At 39.0% G+C, this 27,148-nt stretch overlaps 1 protein-coding gene across 1 annotated transcript in view; it reads right to left on the bottom strand.

The window, feature by feature from the left end:
* Nucleotides 1-25,977, bottom strand: part of elmod3 (ELMO/CED-12 domain containing 3) — a 32,521-nt gene extending 6,544 nt beyond the window's left edge. The window contains exons 1-8 of the mRNA XM_079826837.1: nucleotides 25,922-25,977; nucleotides 24,101-24,818; nucleotides 4,851-4,922; nucleotides 4,684-4,752; nucleotides 4,525-4,594; nucleotides 4,370-4,432; nucleotides 1,849-1,937; nucleotides 1,616-1,739 (exon numbers count right to left, since the gene is read on the bottom strand). Coding sequence (XP_079682963.1) covers nucleotides 1,616-1,739; nucleotides 1,849-1,937; nucleotides 4,370-4,432; nucleotides 4,525-4,594; nucleotides 4,684-4,752; nucleotides 4,851-4,922; nucleotides 24,101-24,136 — 523 coding nt within the window. The 5' untranslated portion in view covers nucleotides 24,137-24,818; nucleotides 25,922-25,977. The remainder of the gene's footprint in view (nucleotides 1-1,615; nucleotides 1,740-1,848; nucleotides 1,938-4,369; nucleotides 4,433-4,524; nucleotides 4,595-4,683; nucleotides 4,753-4,850; nucleotides 4,923-24,100; nucleotides 24,819-25,921) is intronic.
* Nucleotides 25,978-27,148: the final 1,171 nt, after the last annotated feature.

Below are 27,148 nucleotides of genomic sequence, written 5' to 3'. Positions count from 1 at the left end.
ACATTTTTATTTCAAATGTTGTCATTTAATTTTTAATTCAATTTGAAGCAGATTTGTAACGTGACAGTATTCAAGTTTCTTATGGGTCAAGATCAAATTATTAAATTATCCTCTCTTACGCTGCATCAAGCCACTCCCATAATATCCGTGATCACTTAATGCACGGCTCAGATTAACTGTACAACATGTGTGTAAACCAATAAAAATAAAATTATATAAAATAATTATTCCATCACAAATAAATCGCTCAATCAAGTGGCTGTCTATAGTATTATACACAACATTATACATTCTCATATACATATAGATATACAATATAACATTTTTATATTATTATTTAAAATTATTATTATTGCCCCTGGTTCAGTAATGCACTCTTGTAATAAAGTAGCAGTGGCTGGGACAGATTTTAAGTATCACCTCAAGATGCAATCTAATCCTGTTTACATTAAATAAGCCTGCTCGCGAGCAGGTTTAAGCTTACGGACCTGTTACTATGACAACAAGTCCAGGATGAGCTTCGAAGAACCAAACAATCCGAGATCATGTCAAATCGTCAACAATCAAATCCAGCTAACTGAGTTAGCGAGGTACGAAGAACGGGCCCCTGGTCTCTACTTCAAGAAACAACAGAAGTTCACAACAGTACCTTCTAAAGATTGTAATACGAGCGTCAGCTGCTCTCATTCATAAAAAACTCTTCATACTTCATACTGGCAGCCGGAGGGCGCTCCGTGCACATGTAGTCCATATATAGCACGCATGAAGAAGATATCTTCTTCATGCGTGCTATTTCTACAATTGGTCCTGTCTATCTTGTCATTTCCAGTGTCTCTAGTTCCTGTCCTGCAAGCAGAGCTTCCCTGGCCGCTTGCTCTCCTTGCCTAGACAAGCCTGGTGCAGATCCTGAGATAACCAAGTGCATTGCCTGTTGTACTTAGAGTTCCTGCCTGCCTGTGTTCACATCCTCACCTTATCTTGTCTTGTCTGCTATTTTGTAAATAACCCCCTGAGCACTCATTCCTGTATTTGAGTCCTCCCTCATAGATCCGTGACAAGTATACTTTAATGCTTGTGTTTTTGAACTTTTTCTCACTACCGCTGCCGCACATGACATGTATCTGACACACATCCCATTTTCTCATAACTCTTTATGTTCATTTAAGACTTTATTTAACTCATAAAAGAAATTAATTTTAGGATACTCTACAAAACAGGCATTTTTGCACGATTGTGTGTTTTCGTCCATTCAAGCATTGTCTGAAGCAGCTTTCTGTACGCATAAGTCATGTGTGTGTCACACAGACAGGAGATTCACAGACAAGTGCACGCAAGTACCGCACTGCGTTCTCTTTTGTGTTGTATCACGCTTGAATGGTTTAAAAACATTTGCATGAATAAGAGCTTTATCATATAATATAACGCTAGCCAATGGATGACGGGACAAAAACGGATGCTGCGTTAATTGCGTTAAATATTTTTAATGCATTAAACTGAAAAAATTAATTGCATGTGTTAACAAATGATCCATAAGAATTATAAGTAAAAAAGATGTATGTAGTCATTAAAAACAAAGCATGCTACCTGACTTAATGAGTCGTATGTTTTTACTCACATTGTGCAATGGCAAACACTAAGTCTCTCTCCTCTACAAGGTCTTTGTGTAGCCGTGGAGGCCCAAACAGGAAATGGGTGATAGCAGCCAATCCAGTCCTGTGAATGGTAGGCTGAATATTCTTCTGATAGAGGAGAAGAGCAAGTATAAATTGAAGAAAAAAGAAAGAGAATGGCTTCAATAGTCAAAGCAACCATAGTGTCATAATGTATATTCACTTGAAACAAACTCACAAGCAGGTCTCCAAGATCAGTGGTCTGAAAATGCTGCAGAGCCTCATTGAAGGAGATCAATGGGGATGGAGTGAGATCCTCAGCAAGAACTAAAAAAGACACATTGGGTTTTTTTTCTGACAGATGAACACACAACGCATCCCTGCATCATAAACATGGTTCAGTCTAGAAAATCAGAATACATAAAACATATTCTATCACTAAAAAATAATTTTAATATGGAGGGCGAAGCAAGAGAAATATGGATTATAAAATTCATAATATCCCCCGGTTTCACAGAAAAGCCTTAAGCTAGTCCCAGACTAAAATGCATGTTTGAGCTGTTTTAGCTGAACATATCTTAAAATAAAGCAGTGCCATTGTTTTGTCTCAAGATATTTATGTTTATAAAATGTTTATAAAAGATACGTCCTAATTGAACTTAAGCCCTATCCTGGTTTAGGCTAAGGCCTGTATGTGAAACCGGGCCGATAAGTTTTAAACTTTTACATTTTAAACTTAAAAGTTTTAAAACATATAAAATTAAATGTTATTGTAAGTAAATATTATTTTCAAAATAATGGAAGGATATGCTGTCCAGTTTAATAATGTTTGTTATACTATAAAATTACTGATCAAATAATTGATCACTTCATCCAAGTCTTCACCAATTAAATATTCATCCATTTAGCATTATTTTCAGCATTATATTTAGCAAATAGTACAGTCATCTGTAAAAATTCACATGCATTAGTTTTCTTTTCTAAAACGGTTTGGTAGTATCGGTTTGATACTAAAAACATGATATTACACGATCACCAAAGAGCAAAGTAGTTTTATTTAGATAATAGCACGCTCCCTTTATCTGTTGCTGGTTTGAGTGACCTGGAGTCGCACGCTCATTCATTTAGTAAAGATCAAAAGAGACTTATGATAATTATGAACATGTTAAATGTTAAACGATCTCTAAACTTTTGGCTGCTCTGGCTGCCTACTTCCAACTTCATGAAAACACATTGCTTCTATCATACATTTATTTTTAGAAAGTCTCATTTTATATTTTAGAAAGCAGAATAGGGGCAATAGTCTGGAAACACAAATATTTTTTCCATACTTATCCAGATTTGGGGCCAGTTGCATAAACATAGCCTCTATGTAAAGACTGTGACTTAAGAAATACTGTCTGAACAACTACAGTTAGCCGAGGGGTAATCAGTCTTACTTTTCAGATTTAAATTAGACTAATCTACATTTTTATAATATAATATTATAATAATGTGTTAAATATTTTTAAAATGTAATTTATTCAAGTGCAAAAGCAAAGCTGAATTTTCATATTTTTCACATTTTTGTAGACACTGTGATGCATACAAGTGAATAGAAAGTTCAAAAGAACAGCATTTATTTGAATACATATTTGAATTTTAACATTATAAATGTCTTTTCACAATTGAATGCATCTTTGCTGAATAAAAGTATTAATCTCTGTGGCAAGCAGGATGAGGCCGAGGGCCGTGAGAACCGGACATGATAGATAATGAACCAAACCAGTCTCGTATCTCACGGAGGAGCTTCGGAAGCATAAAAGGAGGAGCAACGACATTGTAGGACAAGAGAGGACCAGGCCTGGATTTAACATTGTGTTTTGTTTACGTGTGAGTGGAAGTGGTCCATGAGGGGCTGCCACTTTTACTTTCGTTTTGTGTTCATATACATATAAAGTGTGTTAAACGTTCGCAGGTTCCCGCCTACTTCTTCCCAAAACAACATACCCACACTCGTTACATACTTATACATACTCAACATACTTATACTCGTTACAACAAAAAAAAAAAAAAATCCCCAAAATTTGAACAGTAGTATATGTAGAATTCTCCAAATTAGCCACTTATGAGGATCCATCTCTGTAAGGATGCCTATGCAGGGATCAGACAGCAAGGCAGTCCACTGGATTTGGGAACAGTAAGTTATCCTTTAATTACTGTTTGAAAGGCAGTCACGTATTGGTTTGTTCTAAACCTTTAACTCTAAGTAACAAACTTTTTAATTATTAATACAGTCTGAACCGCCTAACATACAAACTCCACTTAAACTTAGCTAAAAAAAATAAATAAAAAAAACGGTCAATTTTTTTCAGTTTCAGAGCAGTTTATGGTTCAGTTTACAGAACCTATACAAGTCTGATATTTAACGACAAATCATTTACTGAGATCTGTCAGGGGACAGATATTTTGTTAACATTTGATTAAAATTCCTCACATCATGAAATAAGATTGTGGTCATATCGCCCACCCCTATGTCTATATATAGTTCCTGTGCTGTAAAATCATTGCCCATTTGTTGCCCACATATCTCACCAAGAGATGCTAATGCTCCAGATTGTATCTGACAGTGATCAGGTTTCGTAATGTATCTATTTTAGCCAAGGAGGTGATGCCATCTCTCCAGGGTAGGGGCGTATGCTTAGTCATGATGACGTAATGTGCTCAGTATCCAGGCTGACAGGACGTTGTTTCCATGGTGACAAGGTAATTGGTCTCACCTGGTTGGATGCTCTCCAGGGCATCCCACTCCTCTTGTGCTCGCTCCACCTCCAAGCTCACCTCTAGACAGACAAAATCACACACATATAGAGTAAATGTTGAACTACTGACATCATTCTGTGTGTAACAAGTTTCTGAGTGATGAAGTTTTTACCTTCTGTTTTAGTCTGATTGCCTCCTGCTGCCAGAGACTGTAAGAGTCCATTCTGCTTTAGTGCCGAGATCTACACAACCACAAGTTCACACCATTACCATCACTACTCAAACCAGTAACAAAGAACATCATGTGACGATGTTTAAGTGAAATACTCACTGGGACAGTTTTGAGATAAGGATTGCCATTCTCTTTGATGCCATTACCTGGAGTCAATCCATTTAGGATCTAAAGAAAATCCAAAACACAACAACAGAATGCAACCGTGATCCATGCAGATAGTGACAAGACCTGGTTTCACTGAACAAATTTGAGTGTGTTCTCACAGTTGTGCATTTGGAGTGTCCATTAGTTAGATCTTCTGTCTGTTTACATTCTTGTGGAAAACCATTCAAGCCCTAAAAGGAAGAAATTAAAACATTAAAAAATCTGTATTGGTAATATTCTGCCTTTCCCTGTATGTTTCTGAAAAGCTACCACAAATGTTTGAAATTAAACTACATTTGAAATGTATATTATATAATCTAAATAAAGTGAGTTTTTGCTTAAAACAAGCTAAATGATCTGCCAATGAGGTAAGAAAATCATGTTTCTGTCCAGAAAAAAACAAGAAAACAATATATTTTGTAATTTTACTTATCTAGTAAATGCATCTTGATTTAAGAATTTTTATACATCTAGACTGGTAACGAGACAAAAATACTAAATAAGAAAAGCATTTTTGCAGTGTATAGTTTCCTTGGTTACCTCTGGAAACAAAGCAGCTCTAGCTCTGCGCGTAAACATAAACACTACTTTAATAGGCATCATACGGAGGTAAGAGTAAAAGAAAATGTAATCGAAAATTGTGTGAAGTCAGTCATTTCTCTTCAGAAATGCATTCATATAAGCCCACACCCCAATTAGACTTTTCTTCCAATATTCCAAGCATCGCAACAGTGAGCTTGCTCTGCCCGGTACAGTATTTTCTATGCTCTTCTCTTTGCATCCATCTTCAGTGTGTCCCGTCTCTGGCCTCGGTTAACGTTGTCCACACAAATTACATTTTGAGAAATGATTGCAATGCATTTTGTGTGCAAGTCTGGGACAGAGACCGGGCGAAATAAAAACAAAAAAAACGGAACTGGCCGGTTCTGATTGATGGCCGGTAGACCGGTGCATCTCTACTGGCAACCCTTTACCTGAAGCTTTTTATTTAATTTTTTAATAAAGTAGTTTGAACCATACACACCTTTTCACTGCTTTATTATTGAGCCCAGAGAAGCAGCCGCTGCTGATCTTTTCATTTTTGCCGCAGCTCTCACAGCTGGTGTGAACAAGCTCACGTCATTCAAATGTGATCGGTTTATTTGATCGGCAAGCTGAGAGACCACGTATAGAATCAAAGGAAGTAATAATAATATTTACATTATTGTTTTCATTTTGTGCAATATGTTTTTTACATGCGTTTTTACATTTTGAAATCAGTTTTTACAACAGAAATTAATCAATCAAAAACTTACTTTAGCTTTTCATCTAAAACAAAATTAATTTCCTATCATGACTGTAAAACTGCTTTGAAGCAATCTGTGTTGTGAAAAGCGCTATAGAAATAAAGGTGACTTGACTAATTGTCCACATTTTCGGATAAGTGGACTATCATTTGGAGCATTCCTAGAAATTATATGGAAAGGTTCCCTTTCGAGGGAACTCGCACTGCATCGGGACGACGCTTTGGGGATGCTCCCTTAGCATCAGCGAATCTGAAACCAGAATGCCAACTAGGCCAATCCGATTGGCGTGCGTGATGACGTCATCGTGACGGCATACCCGGAAGTATAAAAGGGTTGCTGGAGCGTAATGGCGGTAGTTATTTCTCTTCAGCAAGCGCTATCTGTCAAACTGTCTGTCTATTTACTGTTGTATGTCAGTGAAAGTGTGTGATTGAAATGAAGTGTGAAAAAGTGAGAGAGTTCAAGCAGTGTGTGCATCCTTGCCCTCGCTACATGTCGGGCTCGGATACACACCTGCTGTGTGTGCACTGCCTGGGCGTTCAGCATGCTCGAGCGGCTCTCGAGGGAGCCGCTTGTGAGCATTATGAAAGCTGACGCTCAGAGTGCTCCGCTCTCGGCGTGAGCCCCGTGGATCGGTCCCGCATCCGCCGAGGCGGTGCGGCGAGGCTGGTCATGGGGCTCACGGATGGACTGTCAGCGGGACTGGGACTGCTGAGGCATCTTCCCAGTCTTTATCTGACAGTTCAGATGTTCTCCTTCCCCGTGTGGAAGCCCGCGCTGCGGCTTCTTCCCCCGGGGCGGAGGACGCGATGTGTGAGAGGTCTGATTCTGAGGAATTAGACGTACTCAGCATCGAGGCAGTCAAAGTCATAAGCACTTCTTAAATATGCAAGATTCCATCCACGCGATTGCTGGAAAAAAAGAAAAAAGGCAGCGCGCAGGTTATGGGTCTGCAATTAATGTGAACACACGCGATCGGTGTGCATGAGATACTGGTTGGCTTAACGGACGAGTCCGTATAGTAAAATAAATCAGTATTTGTCTGATATGGCTGCATTTAAGTCTGAGGATTTAAATGAGATATTATCTGACTCTGAGGAGTTAGATATTCAGTCATTTCAGACCATGTTTCACTGTATTGTGTGACACTGTTTGGCTTTTTTCTCGAGGGATGAAAGCCAATTGTATTATGACGGCTTGAACCACGTTGCTGAGGCAACGCGGGGTCTATGAGTCCGTATAAATACAAATAAAACAGTGTCGTCTGATTAAATACGGCTACATTTAATTCTAAGGAATTAAAATTAAATATAATCTAACTTTGAGGAGTTAGATATTCAGCCTATCATTCAGACTATGTTTCACCTTATTGTGGCTGCATTTAATTCTGAGGAATTAAATTAAAATATTATCTGACTTTGAGGAGTTAGATATATTTTTTATTCAGCCTATTATTCAGATCAGGTTGCACGGGTTTGGTGATTATGATGGCATTTAATTCCGAGGAATTGAGTGTCATGTTATCCGACTTTGATAAGTTGGATACTTTAATTCTGTCACCCAAGCGTGTTTAACTTGTGAACTGGATATTCATCTAAGATGGAGCCCTCCTGAAGTTGATGTCGTTCTCGCCGCCTTGTGGCCTGCGGGACACATCAGTTTCAGGCAATTTCTAATCGCAGTGTCCGCTCTAGGGTTGTGGCCCTGTTGAGCTGCTCCCTTAGATGAGGCCCCCTGCTGGCCAGCCCCCTCTCCCGGGTAGGAGCGATCGAGGTCGCCTCCCCTGTGGAGTTTTCGGGAATCGATGCTGTGTTCCCGCCGTCTAGTACGCTTCGGGCCACATCGTTTCCCCGTGCACGCGTGCTGCACCAGCCGCCTCTAGCAAGACTTGCGGTGGTCCAGCAAACGCGTACGCACACCGAAAATCTTCCTCGATTTCCCCCTGCCGGTAAGCCGCTTCAGGGGGTCGGGGAGGAGGCTCGGTTGACACCCGAGACCGGCCTCGAGAGGCTGGTTCCCTTAGCAGATTATCTCGGCGCATGGTTATGCCTCCGAATATATCAGCTTGGGGCCTGCGACTGTAGGAAGGGGCATACAGACTGCAGTCCGGTTACCTTCCCCTGAAGTTCAGTGGGGTGGTCTGGACGGCAGTGGTCCCTGGGCAGGTTCGGGTAATGGAACAGGAAGTTCACTCCCTGTTGGTAAGGAGGCCACAGAATGTGCTCCTCCGCCAGACAGGGAGTCTGGGTTCTACAGCCGGTACTTCATAGTTCCTAAGAGGGATGGCGAGTTGCATCCAACTTTAGACCGGAGGTACTTGAATTGTTCTCTGAGGAGATTCAGATTCAAGATGCTTAGCATTTCCTCCATTGTGATTCAGATCCAGTCTGAGGACTGGTCTGTCACGATGGGTCTGAAGAGGACGCATACTTCCCTGTATCCATCCTTCTGTGTCACAGGAAGTTCCTGAGGTTCGCTTTTTGGGGCAAAGCGTACCAATATCGGGTTCTTCCAGGCGGCCTGGTCTCTAAAATGAAGCTAGGCCACAGCATCACTGTGAAGCAGTTTAAGGTCTGCTGGGGCTCATTGCGGCTGCGTCCAACAGAATATCTCTTGGCCTGCTGCATGAGACCCTTACAGTGGGAATCAAGGGGTTTTCCTCTGGGGGAAAACCATTCTGTATGATCAGGGTAACGCGCAGATGCCTTCGTTCCCTAGTCATATGGAAGAAACCTTGGTTTCTGTCCCAGGGGCCAGTGTTGGGAGCGTTCTGTTGCCGGGAATCCGTTTCAACAGACGCCTCCCTCACTGGCTGGGACGTGGTTATGGGAAGTAAACCAGGTGGCTTTCCTTGAGGGGAAATCCATTCTGTATGATCAGGGTAACGCGCAGTGGCCTTCGTTCCCTAGTCATATGGAAGAAACCTTGGTTTCTGTCCCAAGGGCCAGTGTTGGGAGCGTTCTGTTGCCGGGAATCCGTTTCAACAGACGCCTCCCTCACTGGCTGGGACGTGGTCATGGCGGCCGCTTTGCGAGAGGTCTGTGGGAGACCAGGCATTTCTCCTGGCACATCTACTGCCTGGAAATGCTGGCGGTCTACAAAGCTCTGAGGAGCTTTTTCCCGGACCTCCGCGGCCACCATGTCCTGATATGGAAGTAAACCAGGTGGCTTTCCTTGAGGGGAAATCCATTCTGTATGATCAGGGTAACGCACAGTGGCCTTCGTTCCCTAGTCATATGGAAGAAACCTTGGTTTCTGTCCCAAGGGCCAGTGTTGGGAGCGTCCTGTTGCCGGAAATCCGTTTCAACAGACGCCTCCCTCACTGGTTGGGGCACGGCAGGGGGGTTTGAGGTTGCGCCCTCTTTGCAGACTGGCGCATCACATCCTCCTGTGGTCCCAAGGGAAACTGTTGTCCATCAGGGCAATGTATGTCCCGGGGGTCCAAAATCAGGGAGCAGACATCCTGCTGAGGCAGGGGCTGAGGCCCGGGGAGTGGCGACTCCACCCAGAGGTGGTGGAGGCCATATGCAAGAGGTTCGGCCCAGTGGAAGTGGATCTGTTTGCGTCTCGAGAGACGTCCCACTGTCCACTGTGGTTTTCCCTCACGCATCCAGCTCCGCTGGGGCTGGATGCCATGGTGCAGACGTGGCCGAGGCTGCGTCTGTACGCATTTCCCCCGATTGCTCTGCTCCCGGGAGTCCTGGAAAGGGTCCGTCGACAGGGGGTCAGTCTACTTCTGGTAGCACCCCGTTGGCCGACTCGAGTTTGGTTCTCGGATATCATAGCTCTGCTAGCAGGTCAGCCGTGGGAGATTCCTCTGAGGAGGGATCTCCTATCTCAGGCGGCGGGTACGATATTTTACCCCCGCCCGGAGATTTGGAACCTGTGGGTCTGGCCCCTGAGGGGACCAGGTACATAGAGGCTGGCCTATCGGCGGAGGTGATAGAGACCTTACTCAGCTCCAGGGCTCCGTCTACGAGGAGACTGTACAGCCTCAAGTGGAATGTATTTTCCACTTGGTGCAGAGAACGTGAGGTGGACCCAGTTAACTGCCCAGTGGCTTCAGTGCTGGAGTTCCTCCAAGATCGTTTTTCTGCAGGGCTTACCCCGTCCACATTCAAGGTGTACGTGGCTGCCATTTCGGCTTTCCACACTCCTCTGGGTGATGGGCCTCTGGGTAGGCACCAGCTGGTTGTACAATTCCTCCGTGGGGCTCGGAGGATGAGGCCTGCGGCTCGGACCAGAGTTCCAACCTGGGACCTGGCAGTGGTTCTCGAAGGATGGCTGAGGCCCCCTTCGAACCATTGGAGTCGGCTGGACCAAAGGATCTGACTCTTAAGGTGGCTTTTCTCCTTGCCATTACCTCTCTCAGGAGAGTGGGAGATCTCCAGGCCTTGGCGGTAACGCCGACCTGCCTGGAGTTTGCCCCGGGAGGAGTAAAGGCCATCTTACACCCTAGGCCGGGCTACGTGCCTAAGGTGCCATCAAGGGTGGTCAGGTCATTGGTCCTGCAGGCATTTCATCCTCCGCCTCATGTGACGGCGGAAGAGGGGAGACTTCACCTACTCTGCCCGGTTAGGGCGCTCAGAGTTTATTTGGCGAAGTCTGCACAGTGGAGGAGATCACAACAACTGTTGGTGTGTTTTGGCTCACCTAAGAAGGGATTGCCTGCGTCTACTCAGACAATCAGTAATTGGATTGTCCAGGCGATTACCATGGCCTATCAGGTGCGCAGTTTGCCTTCACCTGTGGCTGTGAGGGCTCATTCCACCAGAGGCATGGCCTCTTCGGTGGCCCTTCTTTCTGGGGTCCCCTTGCAGGATATCTGCGAGGCGGCCGGGTGGGCTACCCCACACACTTTTATCAGGTTTTATAGCCTGGATCTCCCTACGACGCCTGGTGCTAGGGTGCTCCAGTCCTAGCTGTGCCCGGTTTCCGGCTTCACACTAGGGCAGGCGCTACCCTTCGGTGTGGCCTAGTGGGTACTCGTTCCCCAAAGCGTCGTCCCGATGCAGTGCGAGTTCCCTCGAAAGGGAACTGCTCGGGTTATGTATATAACCCTTGTTCCCTGAGAAGGGGAACGAGCACTGCATCCCGACGCCACACCTTGGCGCGCCTGGAGCGCATGCTTCAGAGCAATTACTACCGCCATTACGCTCCAGCAACCCTTTTATACTTCCGGGTATGCCGTCACGATGACGTCATGACGCACGCCAATCGGATTGGCCTAGTTGGCATTCTGGTTTCAGATTCGCTGATGCTAAGGGAGCATCCCCAAAGCGTCGTCCCGATGCAGTGCTCGTTCCCCTTCTCAGGGAACAAGGGTTATATACATAACCCGAGCAGTTTTTCGTATCCATGTTTGACCTCAAAGCATATAATTACCCCCCCCCCCCCCCCCCCCCACGCCCCCTGGTATACTGCTATTGTGTCAAAATATATTGGTATTTTTAAAAAAAAATGTTTCCCGGGGAAAAGCAACAGCACTGACTTGTTATTTTTCCTTCCATCTCATATTTTTTTCCCACCACCATGTCCCTTTAGGAGCTCTGTAGCAACCAGCTCCGTAACAACTAGAATGCAAAATCTTTTGACAAATAATTTTTCCTCCATCTGACTTTTTTGAAACAAAAAAACAGGGCAATGCAGTGTGTAGCCACTATTGCTGCACAAAACCATGCACCCAAAAAAGTTGGCTGTAATGTGGGAGTATTTTTTGTATTCCATAAAAATGGGTTGTTACTTGTTAGCCTAAGTTTTTCCAATCCTGTTCCTGAAGGCACACCAACTGTACACATTTGGAAGGTCTCTCTTATCAGACCCATCCATTTCAGGTCTTGGAGTCTCTACACAAGAGCTGATGAGTTGAATAATGTGTCTTTGATTAAAAATAATTAAAAAAATGCATACTGTTGGTGTGGCTCATGAAACAATAAACAGTAATTTTTAATGCGCTTTTGTACAGTTATGATGGTTACAACTCTCCTACACTTGAATTTTAAGTGTGAGACTTCAACCAAAAAAAAGAGAAAACACAAAATAAAGTTAAAGATGATTTTGACTGACAGCATACATTTTTTTAAATAGATATTGCAATAAGATGGTTATCTTTTGAAAATCTGATATTGTGACCGCTCTAGTACCAATAATTTAGGCTTGAACTGAAATCTTAAAATCTTTTACATTGCAAACTATCTAAGTATCTGAACTATCTGAAAATCTAAGTACAGCTGAGACATTGGGTCTCATTCACTAATAATTGTGTGGATTATTTCGTATTTGTACGCACAGGAGAACTTCTCACGAAAAATCTCAGCCTGATTCACAAAACGTTCATACGCACATGAATTTGTTCTTAACCTCGTTCTGATGTTAGTGTATTTGGAGGACTATTCTAAATGAGCGGCCATAAGGTTAGTAATTTGCAAAAAAACACACCCAAACCATCTCCATATAAGGGCTTTCCGCACACGCTTTCCTTACTGCCAGAGCCGTTGAAAAACAGAGTTACGACACTCCCATAGGAACTGAGGAATGCGGAAGTAAAGCATGTCATGAAGCGACCAATAGTTCCAAATAACCAATAGTCCCATTCATTTCAGAGAATCTCAAGCACACTAGCTGGCAGTGGCAAGTTGATGAAATTATTGCATATTTTGAGATTTTATTGCATTAGTTGACCTCTCAGGAATCTTGATAGAAGTGGTATTTTATGAAGCGCGTTATAGTTAATGTTTATTGTTATATAATAAACCGTTAGACTCTAACTGCAGTTAGATAACATGTGCAGCACTGCAACAGCTACAATATCCAGATGCTATCTGTCATATTTGAACAGTTTTTAGTCTCTCTGAGATCTTTCTGTCGAATCAGCCCATTCAAGGAATAACGCATCTAGCGCCTGGATATAGAGTTGAATTAAATTGGTTGACCTGTTCTTTTAAACACTATTTAATATAGGGCTGTAATCTCCCAGTCGATTAGTCGATACTTTCTGGCTCGACCAAAATTCTGATTGGTTGATTTTTTGCAGCGTTCATTTCATTAGTTTTGCCGCGTTCATTTAATCAGTTTTGTCGCGTTCATTTCATCAGATTGGCTGCGTTCAATTCATCAGGTGGAAAGCACTAATTGCTAATGGGGGTGTTTTCAGAGTACCCCTGTTTCACAGGTAACAGTCTGTCTTCAGACCACCGCCCTTGTTTTCACTTCTTTTGGATTAGCCCAACCCGCTGGAGAAGAGAGACAGATTGAAGTACGCTACTTTGCTGTATAGGCCTATTATTTATTTAATTGTGAGAGCATTTTCCTAGTCAGTCCTCTTCTACCATGTCAACAAAGACATCGGCAGTGTGTCAGAATTTTTTTTTAAATAGAAAATGGGAAAAAAGTCGAATGCCAATTTTGCAAGCAACAGTTTGCATATCACAGCTCGACGACAAACATGTCATATCACCTAAAAACGCTAATTTGTCTGCGTTAGGTTGCCCCATCTGTTTTGAGTTGCACTTTATTTCGTTTCTGCTCTTGATTTGGCTTGTTTAATAAATATTCCTTTTTTATTAAAGTTGACGTGCATTTTATGTTTAAGAGTAAAAGCTTTAAGTTAATAGTCTATTTTTGTCTCAGCCGCGAAGCTGAGCTGAGCTCCTATGTTCGAGCTGCACAGAGCGGCTGAAATCATAGTGTCTGTCAGTTATTATAATACATATGACAAAAACAATTGTCTAAATTATGTTGCATATTCCTCAAAAGTTCTTGTGATGATATCACTATTTGACAACATAGTAACAGTTACTATATTTTCGTAAATCATAGGCTATGATATTGCGCAGGTGCACGTGATGCAACGCTGTCACAGTGCACAGTGCGCAGCTAATTAATTTAACTTTTTTTTCCCTAACGTCATTTTTAGTCGAAAATTTCAGGACCTCAGTCGACCAAGATTTTCTTTGGTTGATTACAGCCCTAATTTAATACTTCTTTCTTGGCTTAAATTCTGTATATGCTAGCATCATTAATTTATATTCACCTGTTGTGTATGCTTATGTGAGTATCATAAAACATTATGACGTTAACAACATTAAAAATATATTTCTTTAAATGACCACTAGAACCAGTAGATGGAGGAAGCGGAACACTTTTTTTCTCATGTTTTGCTTTTGAATTAATTTTTATAGATTATCAAATCACTATTATAACATTAAAATATCTATTTGGGTCACTTTATTTGTACTGAAGTGTTAAATATATAGGGTAATTGTAGGGAAAAATCACAAAGTCTCATGAAAAACTAAAACAATAAATCTTGTTTAAATTTAAATCGTGTCTGTGCTTTGTTTGTTATAATGAGAGGATTTGTAGATTATGAGAAGATTCGTGTAAAACGTAAACTTGTACTAAAATTCATTCAACATTTTGATTCTCATTACCGGTAAATTAAACATATATGATTGGTCATTATTTTCAACAGAAATGCCCGTGATTGGCTACAACACTCAACGCTGTAAAATGATGTTGTACTCATGTGACCCAAAAAAAACAACCAGGGGTCTCATTTAAAAAGCGTGCGTACGCACAAAACGGGGCTGGAAACGTACGTACGCCAGTTCCCACACAAAGGTTGTGATCTATAAAAAACAAACTTGACGGGAGAATGTGCGCACCTTTAAGCAAACTTTGAGCCTTTTTGGAGAATTCTGGAGACAAAGGGAATTGGCGACACAGATGGTGAGGTCGTGAACTGAAGTTAGATTGTAGAAAATAAATGTGAGAAGAACGATTATAAGAATTAATGACATTTAATTTTCACTCCATTTCATACGTTATATCCACATTATCATGAAGATTAAATCCAACAGTGTTATTTGAGCCTATTGTTTTAGGCTATATACATCTAGTAAAATCCAAATGTAATTCAAAATGTTTAAAAATAAAAAAAAATGCGCACAAACTCTTTTACTAGAGTGAGAAAAGTAATGAAGTAAGAACAATTTAAGTTTTCATATACACATAAATGTTCCAGTTTCATTAATGGCGATATGCACTGAAATTACATAAAGTTATTACTCAGAATTTAAAAAAAAATTATATGAATTTAGATAGACATGTGGAGGTGCTACTTTGATCAGTTTTCCTGTGACACGCTGTTTTAATGACAGCAAGGATAGGCTAATTCCAATAATTCCTCTTTAAACTAAACTGCAGATCTCATGGTATGACAAAATATGTTTTAGTAAGAACGATGATCAGTGATGCACACTTACTTCGATATCACAGACACTGCAGGATTCGGTGGTCGAACGGTCCATAGCTTACTTTAGCCTACAACCACAGCTGCACGGACACGGAGTGTAAAGACATCTTCACAAAATTATGAAAAATACCAGTGTATTTGAAGGGTACAACTTGAAGAAAAATTTAAGATTTGCACGTTTCCTTTTTTTAAATACATTGTCAGTGGCGCTCTGAGTCAGACGATTGTATTTACGCTGCAATAAATAAGTAGGCCTATCTGTTTAAATTAAAATAGTCTTAACATCCTATATGTTCACAACTGCATGAATTTGAGTTGAAGGGTTTGAAATTAACAAAATATTTTAAACTAAAATAACATTTGGCCCGTGGAAATTAATTAATAAACTTTATTTTATTTTATTTTATTTTACTAAGTATTTTATACAATTTTGTTTTTATGGATATTTTGATATATTTATTCTAAAACATAAAAAATGGCATTTATAGTCTGTATCTAATATTTTTTATGTCTTGTAACTTTGACAGTTTTAAACATGGTATCACGTGGATGGTAATGTGCATGAAAATTATATGCAAATGAGGTTATGCATAGTAAAACTAGGCGTTGTAAGCTCCATATATGGTGATTTCAGGGAGGAGACGGGGTGGAGATGCACGTACGCACAATCTTCTGCTTGCTGTGATTTATAAAGGGATTTTTGCGCAGTTTCTGGCGTACACATGGTTTTATAAATCTAAATTTTTTTGTGCGTACACAAAATCTATCTTTTGTGCGTACGTAGTACGTACACTTTTAGTAAGGTTTATACGCAAAGTTTTATAAATGAGACCCCAGATCATTCAAGAAAAACATTAACGTTATCTCTTCTTTATTTTAACATTATATTACTCAGCAGGGAGGAGGTAATGTCAATGTTTTTGAAGTAATTAAATTCATAGCTCCATTGTAAATATTAGACTGTTTTTAACAAATCAAATCCTCCAATCAAAGCTTTTCTGTTAACAGGATAGCCTACATTTTCTGCCCGATGGTTTACTTAGTTTTTGCAATTTGGCAACCATGCGTACACGCTCTCTCTACAACAAGTGAGCTGGAGTTTAGCGATCTCCATTTGAGATATTCTGCTGAAGTCCCCATGAAATCAAAATGTACGCTTTTTGGCTTTTAGTAAGAATGTGTTAGCCTCAAGGTTTTCTATAAGCTAGTGTGCCCCAAACAATTACAAAATTCGCATTTAGAAGATATAAGCATTCAAAACTTACAGTCTCTCACTTCCTCCAATATGGATCAACTATTTTGATGACATCACTTTGCACTTCAGCTTTTCTGCACCATCAGATTTTCTGTCCAATCAAAGAATCTCTAGAATCTGAAGAGTCCCGCCCACTACATTATAAATAGATGCTGAAACTGCGGCTGAAATCGGTCACTTGTTCACACAATTACTATTTTCTATATGGTGAATGGCACAATGCACTATTATAGGGAAAAAAAAGAAGAAAAAAAAACAATAATATTGTGAAATATTATTACAATCTAGTTTTTTATATATATATATATATATATATATATATATATATATATATATATATATATATATATATACTTTAAAATTAATTTTAAAGCATATTTAAAATTCATCATTCATCAAAAAAGCATCATTACTTCAGTCTTCAGTGTCACATGATCCTTCAGAAATCATTCTAATATGCTGATTTGATATTGAGTTATCAATAATGTTGGAAACAGTTCATATTTTTTTTAACCTGTGATACTTTTTTCAGGATTCATTGATGAATAAAAAGTTTAAAAGAACAGCATTTATTCAAAATAAAATCTTTACTATCACTTTTTATAAATTTGACACATCCTTGCTGAAAAAAATAACTGACCTACAACTTTTGAACGGTATATTTAGATTTTAAATGCTGTTCTTTTTAACTTTTTATTCATCAATGAATCCTGAAAAAAGTATCACAGGTTATAAAAAAAAATATTAAGCAGCACAACATTTTCCAACATTGATAATAAATAATAAGTCAACTCAGAGATGGGCACTCGAGTAAGTGACTCGGACTCGAGTCGCACTAGTCGCATTTTATGAGACTTCAGACTTGACTCGGGACTCGACCTGAAATGACTTCAGACTTGACTCGACAAAAAAGACTTGTGAAATTTTAAAAACAACTCAAGTCTTTAATCCTTATCCATCGTAAATTTAAAAAAAATCTTTATTTGAATGTTATAATATCTGCTTCACAACGTGACGTGGTAGATCGACCCTTGTTATAGAATTTCATTACGGATGTCAGTGTATTGCGTGCGTCCCATGAAACATGACAGGATCCATCGTGCCATCTGTTCTCACATATGGATTTATTACCGTGTCAGATCGGCTAGATGCAAAGAATGTGTGGAAAACAATTCAAGACGCAGGAACGTCCTTTTATTAGACATCGCGTCCACAGAAGTTAGTGACATTAACTCACACAGCTCGCTGTTTTACTGTGGTGTAGCCGGGTGGCACTTTTGGATTGCCAGCCTGTTAAAACATGAAGAAAATCTAACCTTTAAACCTAGCACTATGTTTTACTTTATAAATCTTTTCGCAGCTTTTCTCTCTCTTAACCCCCTCGAGTCTGCGGTCGCGCCGGCGCGATCGGCTCTCTTTTTTTTCTTATCAGTGCCAAAGAGACTCAAATAATTCTGTCGTTTTTTATCATTCATGCAAGTGTTATACATCATTATATTCTGTTAAGTTTCTTTTTTTTTTGTGTACAGTCACAATAAAAACAAATTGTTGTGCTTTTTGCAAAGTAAGGGAAACAAACATGATTCGCGATCTTCAGCCTCTCTCTCAATGATGTCTAATCTGATTCTCTTCAGAAAATTACCTCTAGCTTACTGAGAACTTGACACAGAAACATGAGACAAATGTCTAAAGAAACGTTGAAATGGCAGGTTTTAAATCATGTAAATCAAAACGAAAACAAATATTCTGTGTTTATGTAATCTGTGTGAAAAGTGGGAGATATCAGTCAACTCATTACTGCCTCATTACCCGCTAATGCGGCCACGCCCACAGACCGCGCGCTCATTCAGATTCAAATACAGGCTAATGCGTTGACGCCCACACACACATCGACTCATGCAACACAACTAGTGAAGCTATGGTTCAGATACATCGCTTTGAGTAATAATCCTGGAATAATTCTCCTCACGCAAAGCTGATTCTGTAAGTTTAAAAGGCTCAGTTAGCATCTGTGAATATTAAACGCAAAAAGACTGTTTAATTATAAATCCTGATGCAACATGACACAAGACACAAGATTTATTTGGCCTGTTTTCGTTTTGAATAAATTGTATCTTAATTTGAATCAATGTTTTTAATATAGTTGCTTCTTATTTTATAGTCAATATAACAGACAATAGCCTTAGCGCTGCATTGCACGCTCATAAATGAACTTAAGATGGAAATGATATTTGAGTATTAATTGCCTTTTTTACAGTGAATTTCGTTTTGTATAAAATGTATCTTAATTTTAATCAATGTTTTTAAAAACGAATTTTGCTTCATATTGATGTTTAAATATTATACCCCATGTTGTTTTTTTTTTTTTAGAAAGTTAATTGCTTTCTTTAAACTGAATTTCGTTTTGTATAAATTGTATCTTAATTTTAATCAATATTTTTAATATATTTTATATAATATAACCGACTGGTATAATACATATTTTAGTATATTTGATACCAATATAGCAGACAATAGCCTTAGCGCTGGCTCATGCATTTCACGTGTTTCTGACTGAAGCTCGAAATTATATTTGAGTATTTTGTGTATTTGATCGTTTACAAATTATTCTGAAAATATTTGCCATTGAAATGACTGGGAAAAAGTGTCCCAATCAACCTAAAGTCACCAGATACTATTTGAAATCATAATTGCATTGCATTATGTTGTTTTAAATCCCAAATATTTTACTTATAACATTCATCATTACCAATTGTCACAATATTACTGTTTTGTTTTAGCTCTTCTTTCAAAAACATTTCTGATTGAAATCGTGTTTCTTTTTTGGCAGATAATTTAGCTTGCTTTAAGTAAAAACTTTAAGTAAAAAACATTTCGATTTTCCCCCAAAAAACGTTTTTTTTTTTTTACTGTTACTGTACGCATCTAGTAAACCTAAAATCTAGTAGGCCTACCTAAAGCTCATTTATTATGCAGCTCATTATTATGCAGGTCTTTGTTTCTCAGGAGTGATCACATTATTATTAATGGCACGTTCACGCCTCCTCACATAAGGCCTGAGTAAAGAAAAAGTGTTTTACAAAATGTAAATGAATATATTGTTTTATATGAATGAGTAGGCTCAATGATTCTCACATCATTTTGAAGCAAAAACTCAATGCAAAAACACCCAATAATCAAAGGTCTTGTGAACACAAATCTATTGTGTGTTTTGAAGCCTTAATTTAAATTTTTTTTTTTTTTTTTCAAAAATTATGCATAAACATTATTCTCTCAAAAATACAAGCATGTACATACAAGTTGCTCACATATTCTGCCCAGTTTGTGCTGAATACAGTGTAATTACACTTTTGCCATTAATGTGTTTATAAGCAACTGAAAAATGCACAAATGTCAGAGCATGTCAAAACTTCTAAAGGGCCCCAAAACAGCTCAGACTCATAGGGGTTAATGTAGACATGAGAGAGAGATAGAAAGATGTTAATCCATTTATTGCTTAAAGCGCATATTTTAACGTATCGCAATCAGCATGCATACAGTTTTCTATTGACTAGAAACAAACGTTCGGTTTGATTTTTTTCTGAAAATATCTGTCGTCAATATCAACGCTGTGTAACAAACGTGAATACAACACTTCAGCTTATGATTCTTATCTAGTGGGGGTCATTTTTTAGGATTCTTTACCTAACTGAAGTCTCTGAGATCCTGACACCTTGCACTTCTGGAGACTCCAGGTAGGTTGCAGCTTTGGAAAATGGTGGCGCTGGAGACTAAAGGGTTCCTGATGGTTTCACCCTCAATTCTTCACCTTAATTCTTAATTCTTTTGCAGTTAACAGGTGTCTTTTCTCCACCACATGTTTTTGTCTGACCCTGCTGACCCAACGAGCATTTCACTGTCCAATGGTCATGCCTTAACTGCAATGTCTAGTACTGCATTAGTATTGCATCCTTCTCATGGGCATTTAATACTTTTTGACTTTTCAGTCCGAGTTAAATCTCTTTTTTGGCTCAATTTATCTGTAAAAGAAAACATGCCTAATAATTCTGCACACCTGAATATAAGGTGTTTTTTCCAGCCTTCATGAACAATTATATATCACTTATACATTATTAAATACTAAATCAATAGTAGTTATTAGGATTACTGTGGTTTGGAATAGGGATGAAACGGTATGGAAATTTAACATCACGATTATAGTGACCCAAATTATCACGGTTATCAATATTATCACGGTTTTGTTCAAACGAGATGAAAGTGTTCAAAAAGAACTGATGCACACACTTAAAACATTTCAACAATTTTTATATTTGAAAATCAACAAACAACAAATAAATCAAGCAGCTCTATGCACTTTTTTAAGCTAGATTCTGTGGGATTTCCTTCCTTAATGGCCAGCGTCAATAGCAACGCATAACGCATAAATAATAATAATTTGTCGTAAATATAATCTCTAATATTATCTCTGATGAGAATATTGCTTGATAATATATTTACAGTGTTCAGCAATGATGCATTTAAATCTAGCATATTTTGTGTTAGAGCCCAAACAGTATCCAAGTGAAATAATGCATATCCATATTTCCATATGATTTGACAGTTTATTTTATTAAATATCAAAATGTGTGCATCATACCTGACACCTAAATGATCACTTTACAGTCAGTTTTATGACTGTCATTCTCTTCAAATGCTGAAGTTTGAAACGTGTAACGTTACCAATGTTGTATGTAACTTTAGAGACGGTCCCTAAATTCACCAGCGTTATGCCAGTCATATCAGACGCGCTGTGCTTCTGCTGTGTTTTTAAAACCATTTTCGCTGCTGAAATAGAACAAAAACAGTACAACCACTATATGATGAATGAATCTCCTGCATACATCGCACGTTTATCTCTGCTTTTAGTGTAGATTTCAGAGAGTAAGAGCGGCGCGCGCTCTGAATGAAACTCCGGCTAATCTGAACGCCTCTGATTATGAGACATTGCATTCATAAACTCAATAGAAACACGTGTGAGTGGTTCTAATGCGCAACGCGATTATAACAGATGGCTTTTGAGAAGACTATTATAAGTTCAACAGCCAGAGTGACTAGTGTGCAGCCGAAATAACGTTACACCCGCAAATGGCGGTTGTTAATGTCAAGCCCTGATTATTATCCCTTAAATGTTAGTCTTGACTAAATTTGTTCGTTCGCTTCACGTTATTATTTCCCAGATGTAGTTTTGGTATTGAGGTCAAAGTCCACTTGCCGTTTGTAGTTTTGAAGTGTTTTCCCTATTACAGTGACTTTCTTCTGGCATGTTCTGCAGACAGGGTGACCATCTTAGATTAAGTTTCCCTCAGGACTTTTGTAAAAGCAAAAATATGACCACACCTCAGATTTGGTCCTTTTAGAGGCTGAACAATCCCCAGAAGTGCTGTCACTGCCTTCTGCCATTTCTTATCATTCAAAAAACAGCGGTGCTGCGCCTGACTGACGCTGACTGGACAAGATTTACCGCGAGTTTTCACAACCGTGATAATCACACGCGGTTTTAATGATAATAAAATTTTATACGATATTACTAACCGTCACTAAATTTTATCGTGGTTTATCGTGAAACCGGTAATCGTTTCATCCCTAGTTTGGAATTGGTCAAATGTGCCTGGAAAAAAAATATGATCAGAAAATCAACGTGCCTAATAATTCTGCACTCCCTGTATATATATAAAAAAAAGGATTTTTGAATATATTAATTTTTTTGTAAGACATAAAATGACTTGAGACTCGACTCGGACTCCAGTGATAAAGACTCCAGACTTGACTCGGACTCCAGCTTAAAGACTTCAGACTTTACTCAGACTCCAGATGAAAGACTTGTGAACATCTCTGAGTCAACTTATTTTCAGCAGTCAACAAGCTTGTACACACCGGTCACAGAAAGATACGGAGATGTACCTTTAATTTCCCCAATTCTTCTCAATTACCCCCCATCAAACCCAGCACATGCTTTAGGGGGTCTGTTTTAAGTCAATGGGATCAGAAGAGGCAAGCCTCCCACTGTAACTTCACCTGCAGGTGTTGTTGTTGGGCAGTGTTACTTTATAAAAACTAGTGACTTTTACACTTTTTATGGCAGGTTTCACAGACAAGGCTTCAGCCTAGCCCTACACTAAAATGTATGTTTGAGGTGTCTTCACTGAAAACAACTTGCACTGACTTGTACCGACATATCTTAAAATATGTCAGTGCCATTGTTGTCTCAAGATGCACATCAGTAATGTAATTTAGGGGAGGTTCATAAAAGGTAATTCACACACACTCTCTCGATAGGCTAATTAATTCAAATAAATGTTATAATTCAATCAAATAAATGTAACCTTACCACACTTCTTTATCTCTGTCTGATTTAAAGTGGGCAGAATGCTAGATCTAACAAGTCGTAGCTGACAAAAATAATTATAATTTTAACCCTTGCAGTCAAATTTAGTGCTACAAACATCAATGACAGCTTTAACTTGTCAATGCTCGGAAATGACCATGGTATAAGCATGATAATACAAAGCTAGCTGTGCATTAAACGATTTTAATGTACAACATGGATGCAAAGAACCAGCTGGACCTATTTAAAATAGTTAAAAAAATAAAAAAAAACTATACAAATAAAACACTTACTAAAAAATATATTTTATGTATGAACGCAGCATGTCATGTGACCATTAAGTAAGGGATAATCCATGGCTAAACGATGATCAAATTATTATAATGCACAACGTGGAGGCAAATAACCGCCCATTGTGAAGTGCATTAAAATTATTTAATCCACAGATAGCCGTGGATTATCCCGCTTATACCATGGTTATTTGCCAGCATTGACAACTTAAAGCTGTTATTGATGTTTGCAGCGCAATATTTGACTGGAAGGATAAAATTGAAGGTTATTTTCGCCAATTACAGCTCATTAGATCTAGCATTCTGCCCGTTTGAATCAGAAACAGAGATAAAGTAGTGCGCAAGATTTCATTTATTTGAATGAATGATTTATAGCATTTATTTTAAATAATTATCGAGAGTGAGAGAGACAGAGAGAGATGAGAAAGATAGAGATGAGAAAGAGAGAGAGATGATGCGTACATGTTCATCTCTCTCTCTCTCTCTCTCTCTCTCTCTCTCTCTCTCTCTCTCTATTAAAAACAAAGCTATGAATTTAAATACTTCAGAATAGCGACATTACACCCTCGATTCTGAGAAATATAATGTAGCGATTCAGTAGCAAAGCTATTTTATTACTAAAAGACGCAGGGCAGCGTTGATGACAAGTTTCTGTGCTCCTGAATGTTTCTGTGTGTGCGCGCGGAGCGATCTCTGCCGCTCTTTGTGTGCGAGTGACGTAGGCTTATGTGTGTGTGTGTGTGCTTCAATGAAATATTAACTTTTAGAAGAGACAAGTTTTTCTCATGTAAAAAAAAAATTATAATTCAAACAGCTGAAATATTAAACATATCTGATTAAATTTTTTTTTTTTTTACTTGTGGAAGTGTAGTGTAGTATAGTGGCTTGTAGTACTCTAGGTAGGGATGTCATACATACCTCTGTATGTACTGCGATTGCAAGAACACCTTCCATGACATGAGTCCACTGTCTCGCTGTCCCCCTACTGTCCACCCATCCTGTGGACTCGGCCAATTGTAAACACTGCCCACTGGACACACATGGTTCTAAAGCACTTGTAAGCTTTCAGAAGCACCTGCTCCTTGTCCTACAACCCTGGATTAAGACTGAAACAGCAGAAGAGCTTTCAGTAGTGCATTGTTTAACCGTGCCACTTCTTGAGATTCAAAGAGGGGCTGGTAGAAACAGAGTTGGGCCAAGGAGCAGAAGCATATTTTCAGTAGTAACAGGCCTAAGGTTTGTTTCTAGTAGGATTGTGCGGCAAGTTGTGAATCGTGATGGCCTTGTTGGAGATGGATTTCTCAAGTCCGTCAAGTGCTAATTGTACCGGGTCTGTGGCACGTTAATAGGTGAGAGCTAGGCTTGCTATAGGTCCACTTATTGGAGTCTTGCAAAGGGAGCAGAAATTAGACAAAGATTGGGTACAGCAGTGATGAAGCTGTATTTGACAGTGCTTCTGTGTTGAAGATGAAATCTCTGATGAAATTTCAGAGAAAGCAGAACCAAAATTCTACTTGAAGGTTTGAAGGCTTATTATAGGGGTGTGTCACTAAAAAGGGAGTTTATCTATGGATTGGAGGGTCTCTTCGGCAACCTCCCTGAGGCCTTCTGCTGACAGCAACATCCAAATAAGACTCTGTAGGATACAATAATAAATAAATATTAGAATATGCAAATCGTATAATACATAACATACTTGAAAAGGTATATACAACACAAAGATCAACGTGTGCACAATATATAGGCATGTATGCACTCTCCAGTTTTCATTATAGAGCAATGTAAAGGAGCGCTGCACAGAAAATAGGCATCCGAAAGGGATGACGTCACCTGATCAAGACTGCATCCCTATGAAATGGAAATAGATGGAGGCCAGTAATACGATCATCAATTACTACAGGTGGAATTGCAAACGGACATTTCGTTTGGCAATGTCTTTAATGTGCAGAGAGGCTTTATATAGCGGATAACTGAATCTATTGCATTCATAAACATAGAACGGATGAGGGTGACGTCATCTATATCCTGACTCACAAAACCTGAACTAACTAAACATTATGATAAACATGAACGACAGACAACTCAAAAGCCAAAATATTAAAGGATAATTAAGGCTAATTTGGATCTCAGCGACATAAGATATGATGCATCAGCTCCAAATGCGGCACAGCATGAATGTATGACAGCATCCAGTGAACTGTCAAGCACCTTTACAAAAGATACATTAACCATTGCAGACATGACGGTATTATTTAACACGTATTTTACTTAAGCAATCACGGATCTAGCAACATATATTGAACATAAAACATTTATCTGACGGCTAATAATGATAAAGACCAACAAAAAACCAACTTACTCACATAACAGTTATTTCTGCCAAAAATAACGGTACATTTCAGCCCCCCTCCTCATTCCCTTCAAGTTAAATGAGCAACACGAAACGCTCACATTGACCTCAGCACTCAAGACCTGTCGTTACTTATTTCAGTTTAAAAATATGTTATTTACTGTCACATTTCAGTCAGTAACTGGTAAAGCGTCTGTCTTGCGACCCGCTCGAGCTAAACTGCCTCAATCTTTTTGTACTCTCGCTTCTAGCTTAGCTAACTTGCCTATAATTAGTCTTTTACGAAACAGAAAACGTGCGAACAATGTAGCGTTGTCTTTCTTAGCTGCTAATTACTTATTTATACCCTTGCTAAAATGATAGGTATTAAATATTAGTTTTATTTTTACCTCAGTTTCTCTCCCTCCAATCTCGGCTTCCCTTCCCCCTTTCCCCTTTCCACAGTAACTGAAAACCCCGACGCCTTGTGGGAATTGTGGTTCTTCTACTGTAAATAGACTTCCGGTACTGTAGGAGCGCTCACGCTGTAAAGTTTTGTTTTTGATTTTATTAAATAATATTTTTAATTCTTGTATATGCCATTGTATGCCATTTTTTTTACAATTATATAGGCCTATGGAATATATTTATATTTTTACAATAACAACTATAATAATAGTAGTAAAATATAGCTGTAAGCAGCCATTACTGAGGCCAAGCTCAAAGAAGACGATAAGACATGCCAACATCAACTGCAACAATGAGCCATTAAAGACCTATCATTTTAGGCAAAATAGCTATAAAATTATAAATACAGTCAATATTAATGATTTAGTGATTTATGACTTTTGATGAATAGGTGGCACATTTAAGAAATTGATGTGATATGGTCAGAGTAAGGTAACAATGACACATTCAAAGTTTGGTGTCAATGTATCAGAGCATTGCAGAGATACTGCCTCAAGAGTCATTTTGGCATCATGCCTCAAGTTTGTCCTGTGGTATACAAAAACGATTATGTCTATCGACACAAAATCTATAACTTTATGTCGACACGGTCTGAAGATGATACGATTCGATTTTGGTGAAAATCGGACAAACGGTCTAGGAGGATTTAGAAAAAGTAGGTCTCTTACAAAAAACAAGATGGCGGACTGGAAGTTTGGCCAAAAATGTCAAAATTGGTATCTATGTTCTCGGCATGACCCAAGGAATCTACTAAGACCAATTTAATTTCCTATTTCATTAAAATAGGCTAATTTTATCAAAAGTTATTCGCATTTTTGGAAATTTCATTATAACATTTGACCAAAAGGTGGAGCTGCTTCAAAACTTTTTGAGTACCATCAGGGCATGGTGCCAAAGACACATAACAAGTTTCGTAATGATACGCCAAAGCGTTAGTAAAACCAAGGCCTAGCATTTTTTTTTAATCATAATACTGTATTGAAGTCAATGGCAATTTCATGTTTTTATTTTCTATTATAGCGCCACCAAGAAGCACAATCCCAGCATTTTTTATGTGTCCTCAGAGTGAGCCCATATAAATATGTGTATTGAGTTTGGTGACGATATCTAATTTTGTTTCGGAGTTAAAGACATTTATATCAATAATAACATAAAAATTGACCCATGGA

The sequence above is a fragment of the Gobio gobio genome (assembly GCF_949357685.1).
Source record: "Gobio gobio genome assembly, chromosome: 10".
In the NCBI taxonomy this organism is placed as follows: domain Eukaryota; kingdom Metazoa; phylum Chordata; class Actinopteri; order Cypriniformes; family Gobionidae; genus Gobio; species Gobio gobio.
Note: the sequence above shows the minus strand (reverse complement) of the source record. Positions and strands in the feature narration are given on the sequence as shown.